Raw genomic sequence first — 26,063 nt, 5'->3', positions numbered from 1 at the left:
ATCCCCGTAACCCCAACTATTTACCCTGCTAATCCCCCTGACACTCAGGGACAATTTGGCATGGTCAATCCATCAAACCCGCACATCCTTGGAATGTGGGAGGAGACCGGAGCACCCGGAGGAAATCCACTTGGAGACGTTCGCTGGAATTCTATCGCTCCGTCCGCCGTGGAATTGGAGCGACTGGAGGGCAGACAATGTCCGTTGACCTCGGGCCGGAGTTTCTGGTCTTGGGTCGAGCGAGGCCATAAAATCTCGCCCATTGCGTGTGATTCTTCGGTCTCGCGTGTGCCCCAAGGACCAAAAATCCCCGCCCGAGTTCCACGGTCCTTCACGTGGTCCGCCGCATTTTCTGTCTTGCCCGTTACGATTCCCGCGGTGGGCGAGATGGGAGAATTTCAGCCATGGGCTTTGTAGTTTGTGTGAACGGCTACCTCATGTTTTGTCATTGTCAGATATAAGGTACGGGATGTCAGATACGGGTGGCACGGTGGCACAGTGGGTTAGCACTGCTGCCTCACAGCGCCAGGGACCCGGGTTCGATTCTCGGCTTGGGTCACTGTCTGTGCGGAGTCTGCACGTTCTCCCCGTGTCTGCGTGGGTTTCCTCCGGGTGCTCCGGTTCCCTCCCACAGTCCAAAGATGTGCGGGTTAGGTGGATTCGCCATGCTAAATTACCCCTTAGTGTCCCAAGTTGTGCAGTTTAGGTAGATTGACCATGCTAAATTGTTCCTTAAAGTTCAAAGTTGTGCGGGTTAGGAAAATTGGAAAATTGCCTCTTTGTGTCAGGGGGACGAGCGAGGGTAAATACATGGAGTTACAGGGATGGGGCCTGGGTGGGATTGTTGCTGGCGCAGGCTTGATAGGCCGAATGGTCTCCTTCTGCATTGTAGGGATTCTATGATTCATTGATTTTAAGACATTTGTGTCAATATTCTTTCTTTGTTGACAATCCCACAATGGAACAAGTAAGTAAGTATTTCTCAGAGTTGGACTCACGCTGATTTTTAATTCTTACGAATGATCTGGTTTAGTTATTTCTCTTCAGCAGTGCTCACAGTGTGATACTATTCATTTCTGGCACTTGTCATCATCCCCTGGGTTGTTCAGTAAGTGTCCAGTGATAGTTGGTTTGCAGTGTTGGTTTTCACATACAATTCTGTTATTTAAGGCAGATAAGAGTCGTGAACGTAGGGGGTGAAACTCCACCACACTGGCTTCGATTCAAGCTTAATTACGTCTTCAAGAGACATGTTAAACTAAAATTAAATACTCCCAGTGTTCTTGAAGCAATTGTCTGGATTTTCTTTCCTGAGACTGCCAGACACTGGAACTAAAACAGACCCCTTTCCCGTGGTGTATCTCTTATAGTCTGTTTATACTCTCAAACCCAGAGGTCAGAGTGATCCACACTGGATGACGTCCGCCAAGGTTTCTGGCTAACTCTGTTTAGTTATTCCCGGGAGAGAGCCTTGCTGTGAAAAAGTTTTGATTTGATTTGATTAATTACTGTCGCATCTATTGGGATACAGTGAAAAGTATTGTTTCTTGCGTGCTAAACAGACAGAGCATACCATTTATAGAGAAGGAAAGGGGAGAGTGCAGAATGTAGTGTTACAGTCATAGCTAGGGTGGAGAGAAAGATCAACGTAACATGAGGTAGGTCTATTCAAAAGTCTGATGGCAGCAGGGAAGAAGCTATTCTTGAGTCTGTTGGTACGTGACCTCAGACTTTTGTATCTTTTTTGATTTGATTTGATTTATTATTGTCACATGTATTAACATATAGTGAAAAGTATTGTTTCCTGTGCGCTATACAGACAAAGCATACCGTTCATAGAGAAGGAAATGAGAGAGGGCAGAAGGTAGTGTTATAGCTAGGGTCTAGAGAAAGATCAACTCAATGTGAGATAAGTCTATTCAAAAGTCTGACAGCAACAGGGAAGAAACTGTTCTTGAGTCGGTTGGTACGTGACCTCAGACTTTTGTGTCTTTTTCCTGACAGAAGAAGGTAGACGAGAGAATGTCCGGGGTGCGTGGGGTCCTTAATTAGATGGTTGCCTTTCTGAGGCAGCGGGAAGTGTAGACAGAGTCAATGGATGGGAGGCTGGATTGAGTGATGGATTGGGCTTTGTTCACAGCCCTTTGTAGTTTCTTGCGGCCTTGGGCAGAGCAGGAGTCATACCAAGCTGTGATACAACCAGAAAGGATGCTTTCTATGGTGCATCTGTAAAAGTTGGTGAGAGTTGTAGCTGACATGCCAAATTTCCTTAGCCTCCGAAGATAGTAGAGGTGCTAGTGGGCTTTCTTAACTATAGCGTCGGCATGGGGGGACCGGGACAGGTTGTTTGTGATCTGGACACCTAAAAACGTGAAGCTCTCATCTGGGAATCCAAATCTATTTTTTTGTCTGCAACAATATTTTTGTTTTCCTCAATGCAAACGTTGTTCTCCAGCCAATCGGTTTGCTTGGTGCAGTTTTTAAATGTTGCCAGTTGGAAGTCCCACCCTAGTGTTTAATACAGTTGGCACCTATGTTTTCACCTTTGTGCTGTGATCTTCACTTGCTTTTCAATGCATAACGAGAAATCACCTCCTCGCTGTCATCGATTTGCTCTCCGGAAACTTGGGCAAGTTTTATCTGCAGTAATTCTTCACTCTTTCGCTGAACTCCTTGTGCTAGATAGCAGCAAGATAGTGGCATCTGGCTGCTAAATCTCTGCCAATATTGCTCCTGATTAGAATACAAAAGCAGGGATGTACTGCCAAGGATTTTTAAGGCTCTGGTCAGACCACATTTGGAGTATTGTGAGCAATTTTGGGCCCCACATCTATTTATTAATTGATTAGCACCAAAAGTAGGCTTACATTAACACTGTAATGAAGTTACAGTGAAAATCCCCTAGTCGCCACATTCTGGCGCCTGTCCGGGTACACTGAAGGAGAATTTAGCACGGGCCATTGCACCCTAACCAGCACGTCTTTCGGACAGTGGGAAGAAACCGGAGCACCCGGAGGAAACCTATGCAGACACTAGGAGAACGTGCAAACTCTGCACAGGCAGGCAAACCAACCTCCCGTCCATTGACTCTGCCTCGGCAAAGCAGCCAGCATAATTAAAGACCCCACGCACCCCGGACATTCTCTCTTCCACCTTCTTCCTTCCGGAGAAAGATACAAAAGTCTGAGGTCACGTACCAACCGACTCAAGATCAGCTTCTTCCCCGCTGCTGTCAGACTTCTGAATGGACCTACCTCGCACTAAGTTGATCTTTCTCTACACCGTAGCTATGACTGTAACTCTACATTCTGCACTCTCTCCTTTCCTTCTCTATGAACGGTATGCTTTGTCTGTATAGCACGCAAGAAACAATACTTTTCACTGTATGCTAATACATGTGACAATAATAAATCAAATCAAATCACTGTTTATGTCGCCAGAATTTCCACAAAACTATTCCTACATCGCTGCCATAACTTCATGCCAACAGCAGTCACCCATTTTCACACGTGAGCTAGCTTTCTGCTGGAGTTGTAGTTGTCGAGGCAAATTCAAAGCAGCTCTGGGAAAATTCCAGCCTCCCCTTTCTAAAACGTGCACATCTTGTTTGAAGCATAGTAACCAAATGGCACACAGGCTGTGGCCCGCGCATTGGAAACACACAGCACTTCCCCGTAGACTTGTAAGGCAAGGCTCTGGTGATAGATCCCAATGTTAAATTTCCCTCTGATTTTGCTTCAGACAATTAATTGGATTTGGCTGGAGGCAACAAACCCAGACAAATCGGTTGTCAAGACACATATGTAATCCTTTCAAGTGTAGATACCACAATCAAAAAGGTAGTTCGAAAACAATTTTGGGAACCGGATTGGATTAAATGCTTTTACTGAACCCCTATACTGCAGAAGAGGCCAGTCAGCCCATTGGGTCTGCACTGACTCTCTGATACAGTATCTTACCCAGGCCCTCTTACCCCACCCCTCTGGGCCGGCACAGTGGTTAGCACTATTGCCTCACAGCGCCAGGGACCCGGGTTCGATTCCCGGCTTGGGTGATTGTCTGTGTGGAGTTTGTACGTTCTCCCCGTGTCTGCGTGGGTTTTCTCTGGGTGCTCCGGTTTCCTCCCACAATCCAAAGATGGATTGACCATGTTAAATTGCCCCTTAGTGCCGGGGGGACGAGCTAGGGTAAACGCATGGGGAAATACGGATAGGGCCTGGATGGGATTGTGGTCGGTGCAGACTCGATGGGCCGAATGGCCTTCTTCTGCACTGTAGGATTCTATGATTCTGTGTTAAGCCTGGAGTCTGTGTGTACTCTGCATTTTGAACTCAATGACGTGGAGATGCCGGCGTTGGACTGGGGTAAACACAGTAAGAAGTTTAACAACACCAGGTTAAAGTCCAACAGGTTTATTTGGTAGCAAAAACCACACAAGCTTTCGGAGCCTTAAGCCCCTTCTCACCTGAGGAAGGGGCTTAAGGCTCCGAAAGCTTGTGTGGCTTTTGCTACCAAATAAACCTGTTGGACTTTAACCTGGTGTTGTTAAACTTCTTACTGTTTTGAACTCAATAACAGCTTTTAAAGGCACCACTCACTGTTTTCCTTCCCTCGCATTTTTTGCAATTCTTTTATAGCTTTATAAACATTCTTTATATCTTTACAAACTCAACTTCATAACAATATTATCTGACTATCCGTTTAAGTATTTTGTAGATTTCAATGAGGTCATCTCTCATTCTTCGAAACTCTGGAGAAAGCAGGCCCTCTTTGCCCCAATCTCTCTTCACAGGACAGTCCCGCCATCCCGGGAACAAGTCTGGTGAACCTTCACTGCCCTCCCTCACTGACACCACTGCGCCGGTTCAAGAAGGTGGTAGCTCACCACCGCCATCCCCAGGAGAACTAGAGATGGACCTTAAATCCTGGCCTTGCCAGCGATCTCACATCTCACGAATGAATAAGAAAGGTTACCGCTGTCTTGCTCTTGACTTTGTCGCATAATGTTATAATGTATATAAAAAATACATGGTGCTTTTCTGTCTTTTCCTCTGTCCCGTGTAGACAGCCTAAAGTCATGGGAAGGAGAAAAATGCAGAATCCCTATAGTGCCAAAGGAGGCCATTCGGCCCACTGGGTCTGCACTGACCACAATCCCACCCAGGCCCTATCCCTGTAGCCCCATGTATTTACCCTGCAAGCCCCCTGACACTAAGGGGCAATCAGCCTAACCCGCACATCTTTGGAGTGTGGGAGGAAACCGGAGCACCCGGAGGAAACCCACGCAGACACGGGGAGAACGTGCAAACTCCACACATTTACCCAGATCCCTGGCGCTGTGAGGCAGCAATGCTAACCACGCTGCCACCATGTCATTACCTTTGCCATTGCATGGCAAGGTCCCTGCAGGGGCAGGGACGGTGGCACAGTGGTTAACGCTGCTGCCTCACAGCGCCAGGGACCCGGGTTCGATTCCCGGCTTGGGTCTGTGTGGAGTCTGCACATTCTCCCCGTGTCTGCGTGGGTTTCCTCCGGGTGCTCCAGTTTCCTCCTACAGTCCAAAAATGTGCGGGTTAGGTTAATTGGACATACTAAATTGCCCCTTCGTATCAGGTTGGGATTGCTGTCGGTGCAGGCTCGATGGGCTGAATGGTCTCCTTCTGCACTGCAGGGATTCTATAAACAAACACCAGGAGAATTACATTTCCAAAAGTAGACTACACGTTCATGACTGTACAAACAGTGCAGGAATAGACGGGATAAAAACAGAAAGTAATTCTTGCGTTAGACATTTTTAGTCGCTTTATTTTGAGCTTATCTTTCCTCAGGTGGTCCAGCACAAGGGGTGCTTCAGCCCATTGAATCTGTACTAGCCCACACCCAGTTACCTCCCCTAGTTTTCTCCCCATACATCCTTGCAATGATTTCTCCTTCAAATATTTGCCCAATCCCCTTTTAAAAGCTACAATTGAAACTCTATCCAGCACCCGATTAGGCCGTACATTCCAAATCTTAAACACTCGCTGCGTAAAGTTTTTCCTGATGTTATTGTGACTTCTTTTGCCAATTACTTTACATATGTTATGGGTCCTTAAGCCATTGGACACAGTTTCTTTTTCTTAATTCCCTTTCACAAAACGCTCCATAATTTTATCTATTCTGGAGTTTTATCTATGGTGGAGTTTTTTGAAGAAGTGACTAGAATGGTTGACGAGGGAAGGGCCATGGATGTCGTCTATATGGACTTTAGTAAAGCGTTTGACAAAGTCCCTCATGGTAGGTTGGTGCAAAAGGTTGGATCTCATGGGATAAAGGGAGAGGTGGCTAGATGGGTGGAGAACTGGCTTGGTCACAGAAGACAGAGGGTGGTAGTGGAAGGGTCTTTTTCCGGCTGGAGGCCTGTGACTAGTGGTGTTCCGCAGGGCTCTGTATTGGGACCTCTGCTGTTTGTAATTTATATAAACGATCTGGAAGAAGGTGTAACTGGGGTGATCAGTAAGTTTGCGGACGACACAAAAATGGCTGGACTTGCAGATAGTGAGGAACATTGTCAGAGGCTACAGAAGGATATAGATAGGCTGGAAATTTGGGCAAAGAAATGGCAGATGGAGTTCAATCCAGATAAATGCGAAGTGATGCATTTTGGTAGAACTAACATATGGGGAGCTATACGATAAATGGCAGAACCATAAAGGGTGTAGATACGCAGAGGGACCTGGGTGTTTCAAGTCCACAGATCCTTGAAGGTGACGTCACAGGTGGAGAAGGTAGTGAATAAGGCATATGGCATGCTTGCCTTTATAGGACGGGGCATAGAGTATAAAAGTTGGGGTCTGATGTTGCAGTTGTATAGAACGTTGGTTCGGCCGCATTTGGAATACTGCGTCCAGTTCTGGTCGCCACACTACCAGAAGGACGTGGAGGCTTTAGAGAGAGTGCAGAGGAGGTTTATCAGGATGTTGCCTGGTATGGAAGGGCTTAGTTATGAGGACAGATTGGGTAAACTGGGGTTGTTCTCACTGGAAAGACGGAGGATGAGGGGTGACCTAATAGAGGTGTATAAAATTATGAAAGGCATAGATAGGGTGAACGGTGGGAAGCTTTTCCCCAGGTCGGTGGTGTCGTTCACGAGGGGTCATAGGTTCAAGGTGAGGGTGGGGGGGGGGTTAACACGGATATCAGAAGGACGTATTTTACACAGAGGGTGGTGGGGGCCTGGAATGCGCTGCCGGGCAAGGTAATGGAGGCGGACACACTGGGAATGTTTAAGACTTATCTAGATAGTCACATGAACGGAGTGGGAATGGAGGGATACAAAAGAATGGTCTAGTTTGGACCAGGGAGCGGCGCGGGCTTGGAGGGCCGAAGGGCCTGTTCCTGTGCTGTATTGTTCTTTGTTCTCTTTGCCTTCTGTGCTCTCAGGGCAAGAATCCCAGCTTTTTCAGTCTATCCACATGATGGCAATTCCTCACTTCTGGAACTGTTGTCGTAAATCTCTTCTGTCCCTGCTCCAAGTTCTTTACCCTCCTTCTGAAAGTGTGGTGTCCAGAATTGGACACAATACTCCAGTTGGGACTGAACTAATATTACTTTTTGTGGGTTTAGTATGACTTCCTGGCTTCTGCGCTCTTTCTCTGTTCATGACGTCTGAATCCATTGGGATGTTTTATAAATACACGCAGCAAATGCTGGCTTCCGATTTCGCTCAGCCTTTAGTAATCCGGACACACTTAACAAACCCCCTTGTTCACTGGAGTTGAATATTACTCCAAAATGCCTTATTCTGCAATACTGGGTATTTGGGTTACATAGAATATTCTTTGAGAATCATTTCATAGAACACTTACAGTGCAGAAGAGGCCATTCGGCCCATTGAGTCTGCACCGACTCTCTGACAGAGATCTTTCTCTACACCCTAGCTATGACTGTAACACTGTTTACGGCACCCTCTTCTTTCCTTCTCCCCTATGTATTCTATGAACAGTATGTTTTGTCTGTAGAGCGCAAGGAACAATACCTTTCACTGTATCCCAATACATGTGACAATAATAAATCAAATCAAATCTTTGGACTGTGGGAGGAAACCGGAGCACCCGGAGGAAACCCACGCAGACACGGGGAGAACGTGCAGACTCCACACAGACAGTCACTGAAGGCCGAATTGAACTCAGGTCCCTGGCGCTGTGAGGCAGCAGTGCTGACCACTGTGCCACCGTGCCGTGCTTTTGGAAAGGATAATTAGCCGAGTACATCGTTTTTTTGTTTGTTCATTCCAAACGTGTGAACATCATCATCAGTAATGCCAACATTTATAACATTGCCTTATTCCCTTCACCCTTGAGTAACATGTTTCCCACAACAGCAGGAGCAACATCTGATTAAAGCTTAAAGTTTATTTATTAGTGTCACAAGTGGGCTTACATTAACACTGCAATGAAGTTACTGTGAAAATCCCCTAGTCGCCACACTCCGGAGCCTGTTCGGGGACACTGAGGGAGAATTTAGCACGGCCAACGCACCCTAACCAGCACGTCTTTCAGACTGCGGGAGGAAACGGGATCAGCCGGAAGAAACCCACGCAGACATGGGGAGAACGTGCAGACTCCACACAGACAGCGACCCAAGCTGGGAATCGAACCCGGGTCCCTGGCGCTGTGAGGCAGCAGTGCGAACCACTGTGCCACCGTGCCACCCCATGGTGGCATTCACACATGCCATTCATTCCAGCCAGTGTTCATTAATAACACCGTTTTTAACGCTGACGTGTTAAATTATTTTCCTCGTCTTTTGTCGCAGGGAAGGTAAAGTTTCATCATGTTTTTAATCTTCAAAACGACGAGGAAATCTCCATCTCCAACGTTCATCATTTCCAAAACTAAGTTTTGAAAAAATTGCGCGAGGATCTCGATCATTATTTACAGCTCTCCTGTGCATTCACCATGATCATTGGTCACTATCGCGCTCTCTATTCTCACTCCAAAACGCAATGAAAGGTGCCGTTACAACATCTCTCCTTCTCCCTGACCAAGTGGGACCAACTTCAAGATGTGTACTGAAGGAGGAAAATCTCCAAAATGTCCTACCGGACACATCTGGCACCTTCCCAAAATGTCACTAACCCGCCTTCCTTGCTGTCCTGAGCATTTCTGGGTTCATTTCATATTTAATTTTAATGCCAGCTGCTGAACCCTCACTCTAACCCTAACCCTAACCCTGGGCCCCAATGATCCCCAGGATATTGCACGTGGTGAGTCGGAGGTAACGTTATTTAACAATAATGTTACCAACAAATTATAGAATCCCTACAGTGCAGAAGGAGGCCATTTGGCCCATTGAGTCTGCACCAACTCTCCGACAGACCATCCTATCCAGGTCCACCCTCCTTCCCTATTCCTGTAACCCCACATATTTATCTCAGTAATCCCCCTAACCTACACATCTTTGGACACTAAGGGACAATTTAGCATGGACAACCGACCTAACCTTCACATCATGGGACATTAAGGGGCAATTTAGCATGGCCAATCCATCTAACCTACACAAGTTTGGACACTAAGGGGCAATTTAGCATGGCCAATCCATCTAACCTACACATCTTGGGACATTAAGGGGCAATTTAGCATGGCCAATCCATCTAACCTACACATCTTTGGACACTAAGGGGCAATTTAGCATGGCCAATCCATCTAACCTACACATCTTTGGACACTAAGGGGCAATTTAGCATGGCCAATCCATCTAATCCACACATCTTGGGACACTAAGGGGCAATTTAGCATGGCCAACCAACCTAACCTGCATATCTTTGGACACTATGGAACAATTTAGCATGGCCAATCCACTTAACCTACACATCTTTGGATACTAAGGGGCAATTTAGCGTGGCCAATCCACCTAACCAGCACATCTTTGGACTGTGGGATGAAACCGGAGCACATGGAGGAAACCCACGCAGACACAGGGAGAACGATCTTGATGATGTCAAAAAGGCAGGAACATTCAAGAACATGTTTGGAATCTAAGGCAGACTTTTATTTCCTCCCTGGTTGGATGGGTTAAAGTGGAAGGCCTTCCTCATTTGTATCTATCTTGTTAAATGAAGAATATTGCAAAATAGAATATGACGAGGTTAATATTAATATAATATGCCTATGTTTCTATAGGGATCAAGGGATATGGAAGGAAGAGGGGGGGATCAGGATATTGAATTTGATGATCAGCCATGATCATAATGAATGGCGGAGCAGGCTCGAAGGGCCGAATGGCCTCCTGCTTCTAGTTTCTATGTTTCTACATTGACAAAGGCACACGTTGACAATAGATGTGCAGAGTGTATTTCTCATTTAATTCTAACTAGTGTTTATTGTTTCCCTAGGAGAGCCCTAATCCTCTGTGCTGTATTGTATTGTACTTGCTACTTGGGACTTGCACAAGTACTGCCTGAAGGTAAGATTCACTTCATGAGCCATTGCTTATCAATAGAACAACAAAGGCATGCCAGCACAAATGTTATTTCTAACCATTTAGGCAGCTGTGCAGATTACTGGAGAAAATTGCTGTCTGAAAATTAAATGCTTGTGATTTATTTTTTCAAAGAATTTTGTACGCAACTGAGGACGGTTCCGTGAAATATAAAGATTGGCTGTAATGAATTAGATTACCTTGATAGTTATAATGCTTCAGTGGGGCGTGTGGTGCTGTGTTGAATCATTCAGGTCAGAGAGGTCAAGAATGCTTGACTCCATTAATCTTGCTGATCTCGGCAGTGGTTTGGACACTGGAAGGGACCTGTCGGAGAAACCTATTGATCTGGAATCGCAAGGAGGGAAAGACATTTCCATCCAGTTGGGGAGACAGATTGTAGATAATTGGCAAGAAACCTATACGGTGAGCCGTTATGATCTGGAGTGCACTTTCTGAAGCGGTGATGGAAGCAGATTCAATGGTAACTTTCAGAAGGGAATTGAATATATATTGAGGTCAGGCCCTGGCGGAACCCAAACGGAGCGTCAGCGAGCAGGTTATTGATGAGTAGGAGTACATCACTTTGCTAATGATCGAGAGTGGACAGATGGGGAGGCAATTGGTTGGTTGTATTTGTCCTGCTTCTTGTGTACAGGACATGCCCCCCCCATTCATGACTGGATGGGGAAGGACTGCAGATCTTAGATCTGATCCATTGGTTATGGGATTGCTTAACACTGTGTATCGTTTGGTGTTTCCTCTGTTTGGCACGCAAGTATTCCTTCACTAGGTTGACTCTTCATTTTCAGGTATGCCTTGGCGCTGCTCCTGGCATGCCCTCCTGTAGTCCACATTGAACTAGGGTTGATCCCTTGGCTTGGTGGTAATGGCAGAGTGGGGGATATGCTGGGCCATGAGGTTACAGATTGTGGTTGAGTGCAATTCTGCTGATGGCCCACAGCGCCTCGTGGATGCCCAATCTTGAGTTGCTAGATCAATTCAAAGTATGTTGGGAAGGTGATGCTTGGCCAAAAAGGTGATCAGGCAATTCTCTCCCAGCGTTCTACCAATCACTTACCAGTGTTGACATCAAACTTGACCAAAGATCTTGACATCCATTCTGTGCAACATGCAACAATTTGACTCCATTTTGTATTTATTTATTAGTGTCACATGTCGGCTTACATTAACACTGCAATGAAGTTACTGTGAAAATCCCCCAGTTGCCACGCTCTGGCGCCTGTTTGGATACACTGAGGGAGAATTTAGCATGGCCAATGCACCCTAACCAGCACGCCTTTTGAACTGTGGGAGGAAACCGGAGCACCCGGAGGAAACCCACGCAGACACGGGGAGAACGTGCAGACTTTGCACAGACAGTGACCCAAGCCGGGAATCGAACCCGGGTCCCTGGCGCTGTGAGGCAGCAGTGCTCACCACCGTGCCACCGTGCCGCCCATGTTGCTAGATCTATTCAAAGTATGTTGGGAAGGCGATGCTTGGTCAAAAAGGTGATCAGGCAATTCTCTCCCAGCGTTCTACCAATCACTCACCAGTGTTGACATCAAACTTGACCAAAGATCTTGACATCCATTCTGTGCAACATGGTAAAAAACATGGTGAAAGAGGTGGGTTTTAAGGAAGCTTCAGGAGGAGGTGAGTTATGCAGAGAGTAGGAACATGGGGCCTACATATGTGTGGTTCAACCTTGCTTTATTACTTGGCATGTCAGGTTTCTCACCAGGATTCCAGGATCTCCATTCACATTTTGTTACCTGGAATGGGATGAGAAAGGCATGCTGTCGATGGTGGACAGAAGTGGTTCCTGGGATTAGAGGGTTGTCCTGTCATGAGAGGCTGGGTAAACTGGGTGTAAATTCTCTGGAGTTTAGAAGATTGAGAGGTGATCACATGGAGGCACATCAGTTTCTAAATGGACTTGATGGGGAAGACACTGATAGATGCAGCACGGTGGCACAGTGGTTAGCACTGCTGCCTCTCAGCGCCAGGGACCCGGGTTCAATTCCCGGCTTGGGTCACTGTCTGTGCAGAGTCTGCACATTCTCCCCGTGTCTGCGTGGGTTTACGATGTTCAGACCAAACAATTGCTGTAAACGTGTCCCCCATTACCATCCTCTCCTGGCATCCTTTTTTAAAAATTATTCTATCATGAGATCTGGCTGTCGCTGGCAAGGCCAGCATGTGTGGAGTTTGCACATTCTCCTCGTGTCTGCGTGGGTTTCCTCCGGGCGCTCCGGTTTCCTCCCACAGTCCAAAGATGTGCGGGTTAGGTTGATTGGCCATGCCAAAAATTGCCCCTTAGTGCCTGAGGTGTGTAGGTTAGAGGGATTAGCGGGTAAATGTGTAGGGATGTGGGGGTAGGGCCTGGGTGGGATTGTGGTCGGTCCAGACACGATGGGCCAAATGGCCTCTTTCTGCACTGTAGGGTTTCTATGATGATTTGTTGCCCATCACTAATTGTGCTTGAACTGAGTGGCTGCTCACAGGACAGTTCAGAGTCAACCTCATTGCCGTGGCTCTGGAGTCACATGTAGGCCAGACCGGGTTAGGACGGTAGATTTCCTTCCCTAAAGGGCATCCCGCTTGTTTCGAGACCTCGTGAACCGATTGTTACCTCCTTCACTTGTCAGGGGTTGATATCGACCAATCCAGCTCCAGTGAGGTGATGTGATTTTGTTTTGATGGATGTGAAACATTGAGGAATAATTGCCCTGTGAAAGATTTCAGACAAGCGCGTAGTCAGTGATGTTTCACTTGCGTGTCTGATTAGATTTCATTGGCCGTGCCAAATTTCAAAACCAGCGTCAGTTTTTTTGCAACATATCTTTTGCTTCTTTTTGTGACTCATATAAAACAAGTTGTGAAATCTAGGAGGCTGGAATGTGCTATTTTCAGTAAATTTTGTTGGCAGCTACAGACTTGTGTGAAAATAGCCCAGGCCTAGTTTAACCTTTGCAGAAACAGTAGCTCAGGGAGTAGATTGGCAACTGGCAAAACTGTCAGATATCCATTACACACCCCTACACACACACCCACACACACACCCACCCACACACACACCCGCACACACACCCACCCACACACACACCCGCACACACACCCACCCCCACACACACACCCCCATACCCACACACACACCCCCACACACACCCCCACACACCCACACACACACACACCCACACACACCCACACACCCACACACCCACACACACACCCCCACACACCCACACACACCCACACACCCACACTCACACACACCCACACACACACACACCCACACACACACACTCACACACACCCTCCCCCACACCCACACCCACACACACACCCCCATACCCACACACACCCCCCCACACACACCCCCACACACCCACACACACCCACACACACACACCCACACACCCACACACCCCCACACACCCACACACACACACTCACACACACCCACACACACACACACTCACACACACCCACACACACACACACCCACACACACACACACACACCCACACACACACACACACACACCCCACACACACACACCCACACACACACACACACCCACACACACACACACCCCCACCCCCACACACACACACACCCACACACACACCCGCACACACACCCACCCCCACACACACACCCCCATACCCACACACACCCACCCCCACACACACACCCCCATACCCACACACACACACACCGACACACACACACACACCCACACACCACACACCCACACACACACCCCCACACACCCACACACACCCACACACCCACACTCACACACACCCACACACACACACACCCACACACACACACTCACACACACCCTCCCCCACACCCACACACACACCCCCATACCCACACACACACCCCCACACACACCCCCACACACCCACACACACCCACACACACACACACCCACACACACCCACACACCCACACACACACACTCACACACACCCACACACACACACACTCACACACACCCACACACACACACACACCCACACACACACACACACACCCCACCCCCACACACACACCCCACACACTCACACACCCACACACACACCAACACACACTCACATATGTACACACACACCAACACACACTCACATACACACACCCACACACACACCCACACACATACACACCCACACACACACATATACATACACACACGCACATGCACAAACACGCAAATACTGTCACACACAAACACACACACACATACACCCACACACACACATACATGCACACATAACACATCACACACATACACACTCTCACACACACTCACACTCTCACACACGCACATACACACACACCCCCACACACACACACCCACACACACCCCCCCACACACACACACCCATACACACAGACTCTCTCACACTCTCACTCACATCCTCACACACTCCCACACACACTCTCTCAAACACCCACACACACACCCACACACACAAAACTCACACTCACACACACTCTCTCTCACACAAACACACACACACATAACACACACTCACACACTCTCACACACACACACACACACACTCAAACTCACACACACACATACCCACACACACACACACACGCATGCGCAAACTCTTACACACACACACACAGACACACATTCACGCACACGCACAATATAAAAGCACGTTGGCAAACACATGTCTGAGGATTCAGGGTAGACGTCTTAGGACGGAGGTGAGGAGACATTTCTTCACCCAAAGAGTGGTGAGCCTGTGGAATTCATTACCACAGGAAGTAGTTGATGCCAAAACATTGAATGTATTCAAGAGGCGGCTGGATATAGCACTTGGGGCAAATGGGATCAAAGGTTATGGGGAGAAAGCAGGATTAGGCTATTGAGTTGGATGATCAGCCATGATGGTGATGAATGGCGGAGCAGGCTCGAAGGGCCGAATGGCCTCCTCCTGCTCCTATCCTCTATGTTTCTATGAATCACGCCAGGATATAAACCAACATCAATTTTGGGATCATAGGTTCCTTACTTCTTGTATTTGTTCCTTATTGTCGGAACTATTTTGCAACTTGCAACCAAGCCACTTCAACCGAAAGTGATTCTTTGACAAGAACTATTCAGTGGTTGGAGAGAATAAAAGGAACAAACTCCTCTCCCAAAATAAAGCTGCAAAGTGTGAAAGCTCGTGTGTGACAGATGAATGTTGTTGGGTTCTGGTGACCACTGATGGATTGCCTTCATCAGTAAGTAGATTTTGCCACAAAGATTGATCTTGTTTCTACATACTGAAACTGGTATATTCCATTATGTGGAGATGCCGGCGTTGGACTGGGGTAAACACAGTAAGAAGTTTAACAACACCAGGTTAAAGTCCAACAGGTTTATTTGGTAGCAAAAGCCACACAAGCTTTCGGAGCTCTAAGCCCCTTCTTCAGGTGAGTGGGAATTTTTTGACTCACATTGTTTTGTTTCCTAAAGACTTGATTAGTTGTAAGTATTCGCATTCCAACCATTATTCATGTAAATTGAGTTTGTGTCTTTATAAGCTCTGTTTGTGAACAGAATTCCCACTCACCTGAAGAAGGGGCTTAGAGCTCCGAAAGCTTGTGTGGCTTTTGCTACCAAATAAACCTGTTGGACTTTAACCTGGTGTTGTTAAACTTCTTACTATATTCCATTATACCATGGGGTGGCATGGCTGTCGTTTTTCTTTTATTCATTCGTGGGACATGGGTGTCCCTGGCTGGCCAGTATTCATTGCCCATCCCTAGTTGCCCATGAGAAGGTGGTGGTGAGCTGCCTTCTTGAATCGCTGCAGTCCCCGTGCTGTGGGTTGGCTCACAGTGCCGTTAGGGAGGGAATTCCAGGATTTTGACCCAGAGGGTGGGATTTTACGGCCTTGCTCATCCCAAAACCGTAAAATCCCATCTTTCCATGCTTCGCCCCTCACCTGATCCGATTCCCGTGGCGGGCAGGACGTTAAAATTCCGGCCAGTGACTGCGAAGGAACGGCGATATATTTCCAAATTAGGATGGTGAGTGGCTTGGAGGGGAACTTGCAGGTGGTGGTGTTCCCATGTATCTGCTGCCCTTGTCCTTCTAGATGGAAGTGGTCGTGGGTTTGGAAAGTGCTCTCTCTAAGGATCTTTGGTGAATTGCTGCAGTGCATCTTGTAGATGGTACTCACTGCTGCTACTGAGCGTGGGTAATGGAGAGATGGATGTTTGTGGATGTGGTGCCAATGAAGTGGGCTCCTTTGTCCTGGATGGTGTCAAGCTTCTTGAGTGTTGTTAGAGCCGCACTCATCCATTACCAGTTGAACGTCCACCCCAATTTCTATGACATCTTTTCTTTGAGAATGTGACTGGTTCCACTATTCCCAGCCCCTTTTTAAAGTTCTGGCTCTCCCCCTCCCCAGTGTGCTTAGTATTTGCTGAGATTCCTTTCCCAGTATATTCTCATTTTAGTCTTTGATCCAACTGTCTTCAGCGTGTAGTCATAAATGAGAATATTTTATTTCTGAAGATCATTAGTGAACCAAATGGGTTTTTATGACAATAATTTTTGTTCAATGATTATTAATAATGAGACTAGCATCCTATTTCAGATTTTATTGACTGAAGTTAACACACTAGAACTGCCATGGTGGGATTTGAATCCATGGCTGGGTTCCTTCCAAAAAAAATTCTAAGTCTCTAATTCGTGTGAAAACGGGAGTAAATCCCGCTGGGTTTTTTTAGCGGGATTTTCAGAATGAATCTCCCAAACCCTGAGCACTGCAGAGTGCCCTAGTGGGATTCCCTAGGAAAATCAAGGGACGGGGTCTATTCCCGCTGGAGAGGCCGGCAGCCTTGCGCATGCGCCAATCTGTCAGCGCCCAGAGCGACGCATGCGCTGTGGCCCCGCACTGCCGACCTCCTGAGCGCTGGCCAACCCTGCAACCCCACCATCGCTGCCCCTCCAACCCTCCAATCCCCAATCCGCTGATTGATGGCCACCTGGACCTCTTCAGGCAAGTCCTGAGGTCCCACTCCCTGGCCAGCCCAATCTCCCGATTTCCCCCCCCTCCTGGCAGTCACGACTCCCCCCTCCCCCCGCCCCACCTCATCCCTCCCTCTGCCGGTGATCCTCTGGCAGAGTGGCAGTGGGATCCCCCCCTCCTCCCCACCCACACCGATTGCTCCTGCAATAGGCCCTGCCCCCTCTGGTCCTGCCTCCTTGGCACTGCCTGATGCCCGCTGGGCATTGCCAGGGTGCCAGGCTGGCACTGCCCGGGGAACCGCCCCTAGCCTCCAACTTCCTGGGGGGCCGGGTACCTCCATGGCCTCTGTTCCGTCTGGTGGGGTTGGGCTGCCTGTTCCCCATTAGCGGGGAGCAGTTGGAAACCCTGCTGGAGTGAACCACTCCTGGTCGGGGAGGTGGGGGGGTGAGGGGGGGGGAGATGGTAGTGGACCCAGAGACCTCAGTCCCAGGCCCGTTAAACATATGCAAATTGAGATTGTAATCTTGAAACCAGCTTCACATCGATGTCCGGCGCGGAGCTGATGGCGCAGAGATGTGCGGAGGCCATGGCGCCCAGTGGGAAGCCCGCGAAACGGCCTCCACTGATGTCTTCCCAACCCGCTGCATGCTGGAAGAATCAGCCTCCATGTTTGCATCAGTTTAGGTCCGTGGTTTAGTGGTGCACCAATATTACCGCTATACCACCGTGACCTGGATTTGTTAACTTGTCATGACAATGTTGTCAACACATTGAAGATAAAGCGTGACGTCTTGGTCCAGTGGATTGCATCAACCTCAGTACCATGGACAGCAAAAATAATCTGTTGAACAGGAACTGCAGTGAGCACTGAACTGATGCTCAGATTGCGATGTTAACACAGAGTTAACACAGGACCAGCAGAAGCACGATGAGTAAGAAACGGTGTTGTGGTTTATAACCAGTGAAGCTAAAGTGATTTATCCACTCAGGATAGATGGAACCATCCTCTCCATCCTCCAAGCTTCACCCCTCCCTATCTCCAAAAGTCCACAGCTTTGTTCTCACTGGAACGACGGAGGTTGAGGGGTGACCTGATAGAAGTCTACAAGATTATGAGGGGCATGGACAGAGTGGATAGTCAGAGGCTTTTTCCCAGGGTGGAAGAGTCAATTACTAGGGGGCACAGGTTTAAGGTGCGAGGGGCAAGGTTTAAAGGAGATGTATGAGGCAGATTTTTTACACAGAGGATGGTGGGTGCCTGGAACTTGTTGCCGGGGGAGGTAGTGGAAGCAGATACGATAGTGAGTTTTAAGAGGCATCTTGATAAATACATGAATAGGATGGGAATAGAGGGATATAGTCCCCGGAAGGGTAGGAGACTTTAGTTCAGTCGGGCAGCATGGTCGGTGCAGGCTTGGAGGGCCGAAGGGCCTGTTCCTGTGCTGTAATTTTCTTTGTTCTTTGTTCTTTACAACCCTCCGAGATCTCTGCACTCCTCCAATTCTAGCCTCTTATTTCTCATTTTCTTTACTATCGATGGCCCTGTCTTGAGCTGTCTTGGCTCTAAGCTTTGGAACTGCTTCTCTCTAACAGTGTTACCTGGCTATCTCCTCCTTCAAGGTGCTTCTTAAAACCTACCCCTCACCACCTGTTCTGATATCTCCTCATGTGTTTGATTTGATTTGATTTATTATTGTCACATGTATTGGTATATACATGTGACATGTATACATTGGTCTATACAGACATAGCATACTGCTCATAGAGTACGCAGGGGAGAAGGAAAGGAAAGGGTGCAGAGTACAGTGTTACAGTTATAGCTAGGGTGTATGGAATGACTTCAATCAGGCCATTGAGGTTGGCCTATTGAAATATGAACTCCCTGATTAAGATGTCAATCGGCCCAATCAGGGAGTCTTTTCCTTGTATTTAACTGGGAGTGTCAGTTCCTCTGGCACTCCCGAAGGTAGACTGCTGGCTGCTAGCACTCTGTGTACCGCTGTTGGAATTGTAAATGAAGGGATTTTGGTGAAGGGACTTCTGCCTCCGAAGACTTATTACAGTACAGAAAAAGGTCAGATTAATATATGGTAGGTTCATTCAAAAGTCTGACAGCAGCAGGGAAGAAACTGTTCTTGAGTCGGTTGGTACGTGACCTCAGACTTCTGTATCTTTTTCCCGATGGAAGAAGACGGGAGAGAGAATGTCTGGGAGTGCGTGGGGTCCTTAATTACGTTGGCTGCTTTACCGAGGCGGCAGGAAGTGTAGACAGAGTCAGTGGATGGGAGGCTGGTTTGAGTGATGGGCTGGGCTTCGTTAATGACCCTTCGTAGTTTCTTGCGGTCTTGGTCGGAGCAGAAGCCATAATGTGGCTCATTAATTGTCAAATTTACTACAAGTTGTCGAGGGATGGCGGATCACATTAAAGGTGCCATTTGTAGGCAAGTTGGTGTTGCACACTGCACACTTTAGCCGCTGTCTGGTATCTTCCTCTCTGAAAGATGTACCCTTACCCCTCACCTTCCAATGCTGCATAAGAACTCAAACTAAACCTCAATATTCTTGTGTTTGACAATATTGATTGATGTGATTTTAATTTTGTAAGATCCACATTGGTGGCAGTTCAGTTGCAGAGCATTGTTTATTTTCTCAGAGAGACGTTAGACTCATTTTATCCTTGCTTAAACAAGCAAACCCATTGTAGCTTTGCTCACGGGACACAGTCTCAATGTTTAGCTGCTTAAGGCTACAGCTTAGGTACTCCCTGTTGGGAAATGTAGCTTAAATAGGCACACCACACCCCGGGGGCACTTAGAGGATAATTACTTTGGTTGATGGAAGTTTCTCTGAATTGGCAGCTGCTGGCAGTCCCTTACTCCCCTCCTTGAGAGGAAACTAGATTATTAATGCTGGAAAAGATCACTCGGAAATAACCGCTTCTCTTTCAAGAATCCTACAGCGCAGAAGAGGCCATTCAGCCCATTGAAACTGCACCAACTCTCTGGTAGAGTATCTTACTGAGGTCCTCTCCCCCACCCTATCCCCGTAACCCACACATTTCCCATGGCTAATTATTCTAACCAAAGCATCTTTTTTACATTCGAAGTTTATTTATTAGTGTCACAAGTAGGCTTACATTAGCATTGAAATGAGGTTACTGTGAAAATCCCCTAGTCGCCACACTTGCTCTCCCTCAGTGTACCCGTTTGGGTACACTGAGGGAGAATTTACCATGGCCAGTAGACCTAACCAGCATGTCTTTCGCACTGTGGGAGGAAACCGGAGCACCCGGAGAAAACCCACGCAGACACGGGGAGAATGTGCAGACAGTGACCCAAGCCAGGAATCATCCCTGGGTCCCTGGCGCTATGAGGCAGCAGTGCTAACTAGCACATCTTTCGGACTGTGGGAGGAATCCACAGCACCCGGAGGATGTGGAGAGAATGTGCAGACTCCGCACAGACAGTGACCCAAGCCGGGAATTGAACCTGGGTCCCTGGTACTGTGAGGCAGCAGTGCTAACCACTGTGCCACCGTGCTGCTCTTGGGACACCATCACCACACCTTGGGACACTAAGGGGCAATTTAGCATGGCCAATCCATCTAATAATCCTGCACATCTTTAAACTGTGGGAGGAAACCGGAGCACCCGGAGGAAATTCATGCAGAGACGGGGAGAACATGCAGACTCCACACGGACAGTCGCCCAAGACCGGAATTGAACCCGGGTCCCTGGCGCTGTGAGGCAGCAGCGCTAACCACTGTGCCACCTTGGCTTTCACAACCTTAAAGTCTTAATGGCCAATGAAGTGCATTTGAAGTGTAGTCAATGTTGTAAGGGAGGAAATACAGCAGCCAAGTTGTGCACAGCAAGCTCCCACTGACGACAAAGTGACAAAGACCAGGTAATCTGTTTGGTGATGTTGATGGGGGGTGAATCCTGGCCTGGGCGACTGTGGTGAACCATCGTTGGTTCCCACTAGATAGTGCTGAGCCAGGGGCTGGCCAGTACTACAAGGATGTACATATGTTACTGTTGGGTTGTGCTATTGTTGCTGTTGGGGTTAGGGTGGGGTTGTTACACCTTTGTACTGTAGTGTTGTGGCACATCCCAGTCGGGCTCCGCCTCCTGGGAGAGGTATAAGAGTCCCTGCTCTGGCCGGGACCCCTTCAGTCTGGGATAGTGTATATAAGTTCTGGCAGCTTCGTTACAGTAAATAAAAGCCTTTCATTTACTGAGCTTCAAGCCTCCTGTTTGAATAGCGCATCAGCAACAGAGAGAACTCCCCTGTTCTCCTTCCAAATAGCGCCCTGGGGTCTAGTCTGCCTGAGAGGGGAGGCAAAGTCTGTATTTGACATCCAAAAGACAAATATCAATCTCAGTGTATCTTCAGTTGTTTCTTACTGATTTATGAATGTGATAATTGAGTATCTTTGTGTGTGCGATGGTTCCAAGTGTGGCACTTTGAGGTGTGACGGAACATACAATTTAGATTATCTTCTTTGCCCCCGGATCTAGTTGGGATGTTTTGTTTTTGACCTGACCTGTCCCTGAGAGGCCCTTATTGCAGAGAAGAATTATCCTCGTTAGTCAATGCCGGTTAAGATGTCTGATCCCACACGGTCGTTTCAGATCATTTTAGTCATAATTACTTTCAGCCTGTTTTTTTTGGTTTACTGACAAAATTCCTCACAAATTGAATTTAAATTTGCTTGACTTCACGACAGGGGAAACGTTCTCTTTCCCCTTTCATCGCTGAAGTCTTGTCACTTTGTTACTGCCTCCTGATACATGCTCAAGTTTCTCACTAAGCCTTGTTAACGAGGCCCCGACCCCCCCCCGTGCTTTTCACCCGAGCCTCACCGATGGCTTCATTTGTGTTTGTAAAGTTCCAAATGGTCGGCAACGAGGTTGCGTCGCACAGTTGATTGCGGTATTTTAATCCCCGTGGGCCTTACGGTAGAATTACTAATGAAGGGTAATGGGCCTGAAACATTGGCCGGACTTACCTCTCGGTCCCACCGCCAATGGCATTCTCCCGCCGTGGGGTCCCTAGCGCTGTGGGGTGCAGACAATGGGAAATCCTACGTGAGAAACACGCCACGCAGACACCAGAAAATCGCCCCCCCCCCCCATTAGTCAACCGATTCTCTGACAGAGTATCTCACCCAGGACTCTCTCCCCATCCCTGTAAGCTCTCACATTGTGTGGAGATGCCGGCGTTGGACTGGGGTGAACACAGTAAGAAGTCTCACAACACCAGGTTAAAGTCCAACAGGTTTATTTGGTAGCAAATACCATAAGCTTTCGGAGCACTGCTCCTTCCATTTCCCATGGCTAATTATTCTAACCTACGCATCGTTGACACGGTGGCACAGTGGGTTAGCACTGCTGCCTCACAGCGCCAGGGACCCGGGTTCGATTCCTGGCTTGGGGCCACTGTCTGTGTGGAGTCTGTACGTTCTCCCCGAGTCTGCATGGGTTTCCTTCGGGTGCTCCGGTTTCCTCCCACACTCCAAAGATGTTAGGTTGATTGGCCAGGGTAAATTGTCCCTTAGTGTCCCAAGATGTATAGGTTAGAGGGATTAGCCATGGGAAATGTGTGGGGTTACAGGAAGTGGGCGGGGGAGAGGGCCTGAGTAAGATATTCCGTCAGTGAGTCGGCGTCTCATTGAGAAACTGGGGTCGAGCCCATTCGGCCCTTCCCACCTGTGGGATCTTCATTCTTCCAGAGAGAACAGAGATGTTCAGTGAAACTATCCCTGAATCCAGCTTTGGTCTCCCTGTTGTTGGGAAAAGCACACTGTGGACATACTGGGTAAAGTAATTCCCTTTCTCACCCGGGAGGTGTCCAGGGCCTTGAAAGGTGGAATAGAAAGGGGTGAAAGGACAGTGGTTGTATCGCCTGGAATCAACTGGGAGAGCAGCAGGTGTTGGAGGTGTGGACCAGGGTGTCATGGTGGGAATAATCTCTTTGGAATGCTGAAAGGAAGTGGAAGGAAAGATGTTCTTGATGGTGGAATTAGGGGAAGGCAATGGCATAGTGGCATCGTAACTGGACTACCAACCCAGATACCCAGGATGATGCGCTGGGGACCCGGGTTCGAATCCAACCACAGCAGATGGTGGAATTTGAATTCAATAAAAGAAATGTCTGGAATTAAGAATCTACCGATGGCCATGAAACCATTGTTGGAAAAACCCATCTGGTTCACTAATGTCCTTTAGGGAAGGAAATCTGCCGTCCTTACCTGGTCTGGCCTACATGTGACTCCAGAGACACAGCAATGTGGTTGACTCTCAACTGCCCTCTGAAATGGCCAAGTGAGACACTTAGTTCAAGGGCAATGAGGGATGGGTAACAAATGCTGACCTCGCCATGAACAAATTAAAAAAATTGCGGTAAAGTTAGCAGAAATGGCAGAGAATTATCCATCAATTTCCCAAAATTTATACTCTGTAGAATCCCGACAGTGCAGAAGGAGGCCATTAAGCCCATCAAGTCTGCACCGACTCTCTGACAGAGTATCTCAGTAAGAAGTCTCACAACACCAGGTTAAAGTCCAACAGGTTTATTTGGTAGCAAATACCATAAGGTATTTGCTACCAAATAAACCTGTTGGACTTTAACCTGGTGTTGGGAGACTTCTTACTGTGCTTACCCCAGTCCAACACCGGCATCTCCACATCAAGAGTATCTCACCCATGGCCCTCTGCCCTGTCCTATTCCCGTAACCCAACACATTTCCCATAGCTACTTATTCTAACCTACACATCTCAGGACACCAATCAACAATTTAGCACGGCCAATGCACCTAACCCGCACATCTTTGGGAGGGAACCGGAGCACCCGAAGGAAACCCACACAGACACGGGGAGAACGTGCAAACTCCACACACACACACACAGTCACCCAAGGCCGGAATCGAACCCGGGTCCCTGGCGCTGTGAGGCAGCAGTGCTAACCACCGTGCCACCATCTTTTGCAAACACTCGGCAGGATCAGTCTGCGTGTAAAAGTAGCACTCTCCGAATGCCATGCACCATCCCAAAACACCATCAACAGTAGCAGTGAATGTTCAGCCCCACTGCAGGGCTTGCAGTGAATTTAAGGAAACTAAGAGTAATTCAAGAGGAAAATTGCGATATTGCAAGAAGGGAATATTTGTTGCTATTTTGTCAGCCAACGTGGGAGGAAACTGCAAAGTTTGAAGGGGGGAAGAGTTGACAGATGTCTGAAATGGCAAACAGCAAGGTTTCTAAAATTCTCGTTTGTTATTGCGGACCGCACGCTCAGCTTTGAGCCCGGGTCCCCTTTGATAGACCTCGCGGACGTTGTGCTCACAGAGTTAGGCATTGCATCAACCGTTCAGATCTAATTTAAGAACCTCAAACATTTGTTTCAATCTATATTTGTATCTGGACGATGTGAATGAGGGATTTCCTCTGCAGATATTGCATCGTCATTGCCAAGCGCTGACACCTGACAGATGTATCTGAACCAGATTCTGAGAGAAGAGTGTTTCTTATTATTTTCCTCATTGAAGCCAGAACATTGCACAGAGCAGGGTCGAATACAGAAGTGGTGCAATAAAATCCATTCCGAACCTACTGGAGCGCCGTGCTGTAAAATCGGAAGGCATATATAAATAGTTATATCATGAACTGGATCACGACCAAAAAGATTTGGAACCCAAATGGGTGGCTGGTCCTTGTGCAATCTGATGTGTCTCATTTGTACTAAGCGTGCATTTGGGGTGATGGTTGACCTGGATTCTCCACGCTATTTTTAATTCATTCGTGGACATGGGGGTCGCTGGCTGGGCCAGCATTTATTGCCCATCCCTAGTTGCCCTTGGAGGGCAGTTGAGAGTCAACCCCATTGCTGTGGCTCTGGAGTCACATGTAGGTCAGGTAAGGATGGCAGATTTGCTTCCCTAAAGGACATGAGTCAACCAGATGGGATTTTCCGACAATCGACAATGGTTTCATGGTCATCAGTAGATTCTTACATAGAATCCTACAGTGCAGAAAGAGGCCGTTCGGCCCATCGAGTCTGCACCGACCACAATCCCACCCAGGCCCTATCCCCGTAAACCCACATATTTACCCTCCTAGTCCCCTGACAGTAAGGGGCAATTTAGCATGGCCAATCCACCTAACCCGCACATCGTTGGGCTGTGGGAGGAAACCGGAGCACCTGGAGGAAACCCACACAGACACGGGGAGAATGTGCAAACTCCACACAGACAGTGACCCGAGGCTGGAATCGAACCCGGGTCCCTGGCGCTGTGAGGTAGCGGTGCTAACCACTGTGCCACCGTGTCGCCCCACAGGTGCGGCATTAGGAGCAGAACTATGTTTCTATATCATTCGTGAGGAGCCCAAGCAATAAGGCCATGGAGTGCGACAACTGAAGCTGTATGGCGATAAGAGAAAAGTTTAAAGTTTATTTATTAGTGTCACAAGTACTTTTACACTGCAATGAAGTTACTGCGAAAATCCCCTAGTCGCCACACTCCGGCGCCTGTTCGGGTCAATGCACCCTAACCAGCACGTCTTTCGGACTGTGGGAGGAAACCGGAGCACCCGGAGGAAAC

At 48.1% G+C, this 26,063-nt stretch overlaps 1 protein-coding gene across 1 annotated transcript in view; it reads left to right on the top strand.

Annotated features, from left to right (window-relative positions):
* Nucleotides 1-26,063, top strand: part of col27a1b (collagen, type XXVII, alpha 1b) — a 610,967-nt gene that overhangs the window by 17,263 nt on the left and 567,641 nt on the right. The window contains exon 2 of the mRNA XM_078227545.1: nucleotides 10,376-10,446. Within this exon, the coding sequence (XP_078083671.1) occupies nucleotides 10,376-10,446 (71 nt within the window). The remainder of the gene's footprint in view (nucleotides 1-10,375; nucleotides 10,447-26,063) is intronic.

The sequence above is a fragment of the Mustelus asterias genome, chromosome 13 (genome assembly GCF_964213995.1).
Source record: "Mustelus asterias chromosome 13, sMusAst1.hap1.1, whole genome shotgun sequence".
NCBI lineage: Eukaryota > Metazoa > Chordata > Chondrichthyes > Carcharhiniformes > Triakidae > Mustelus > Mustelus asterias.
The sequence above is the reverse complement of the archived record's forward strand: the minus strand, read 5'-3'. Positions and strand labels throughout refer to the sequence as shown.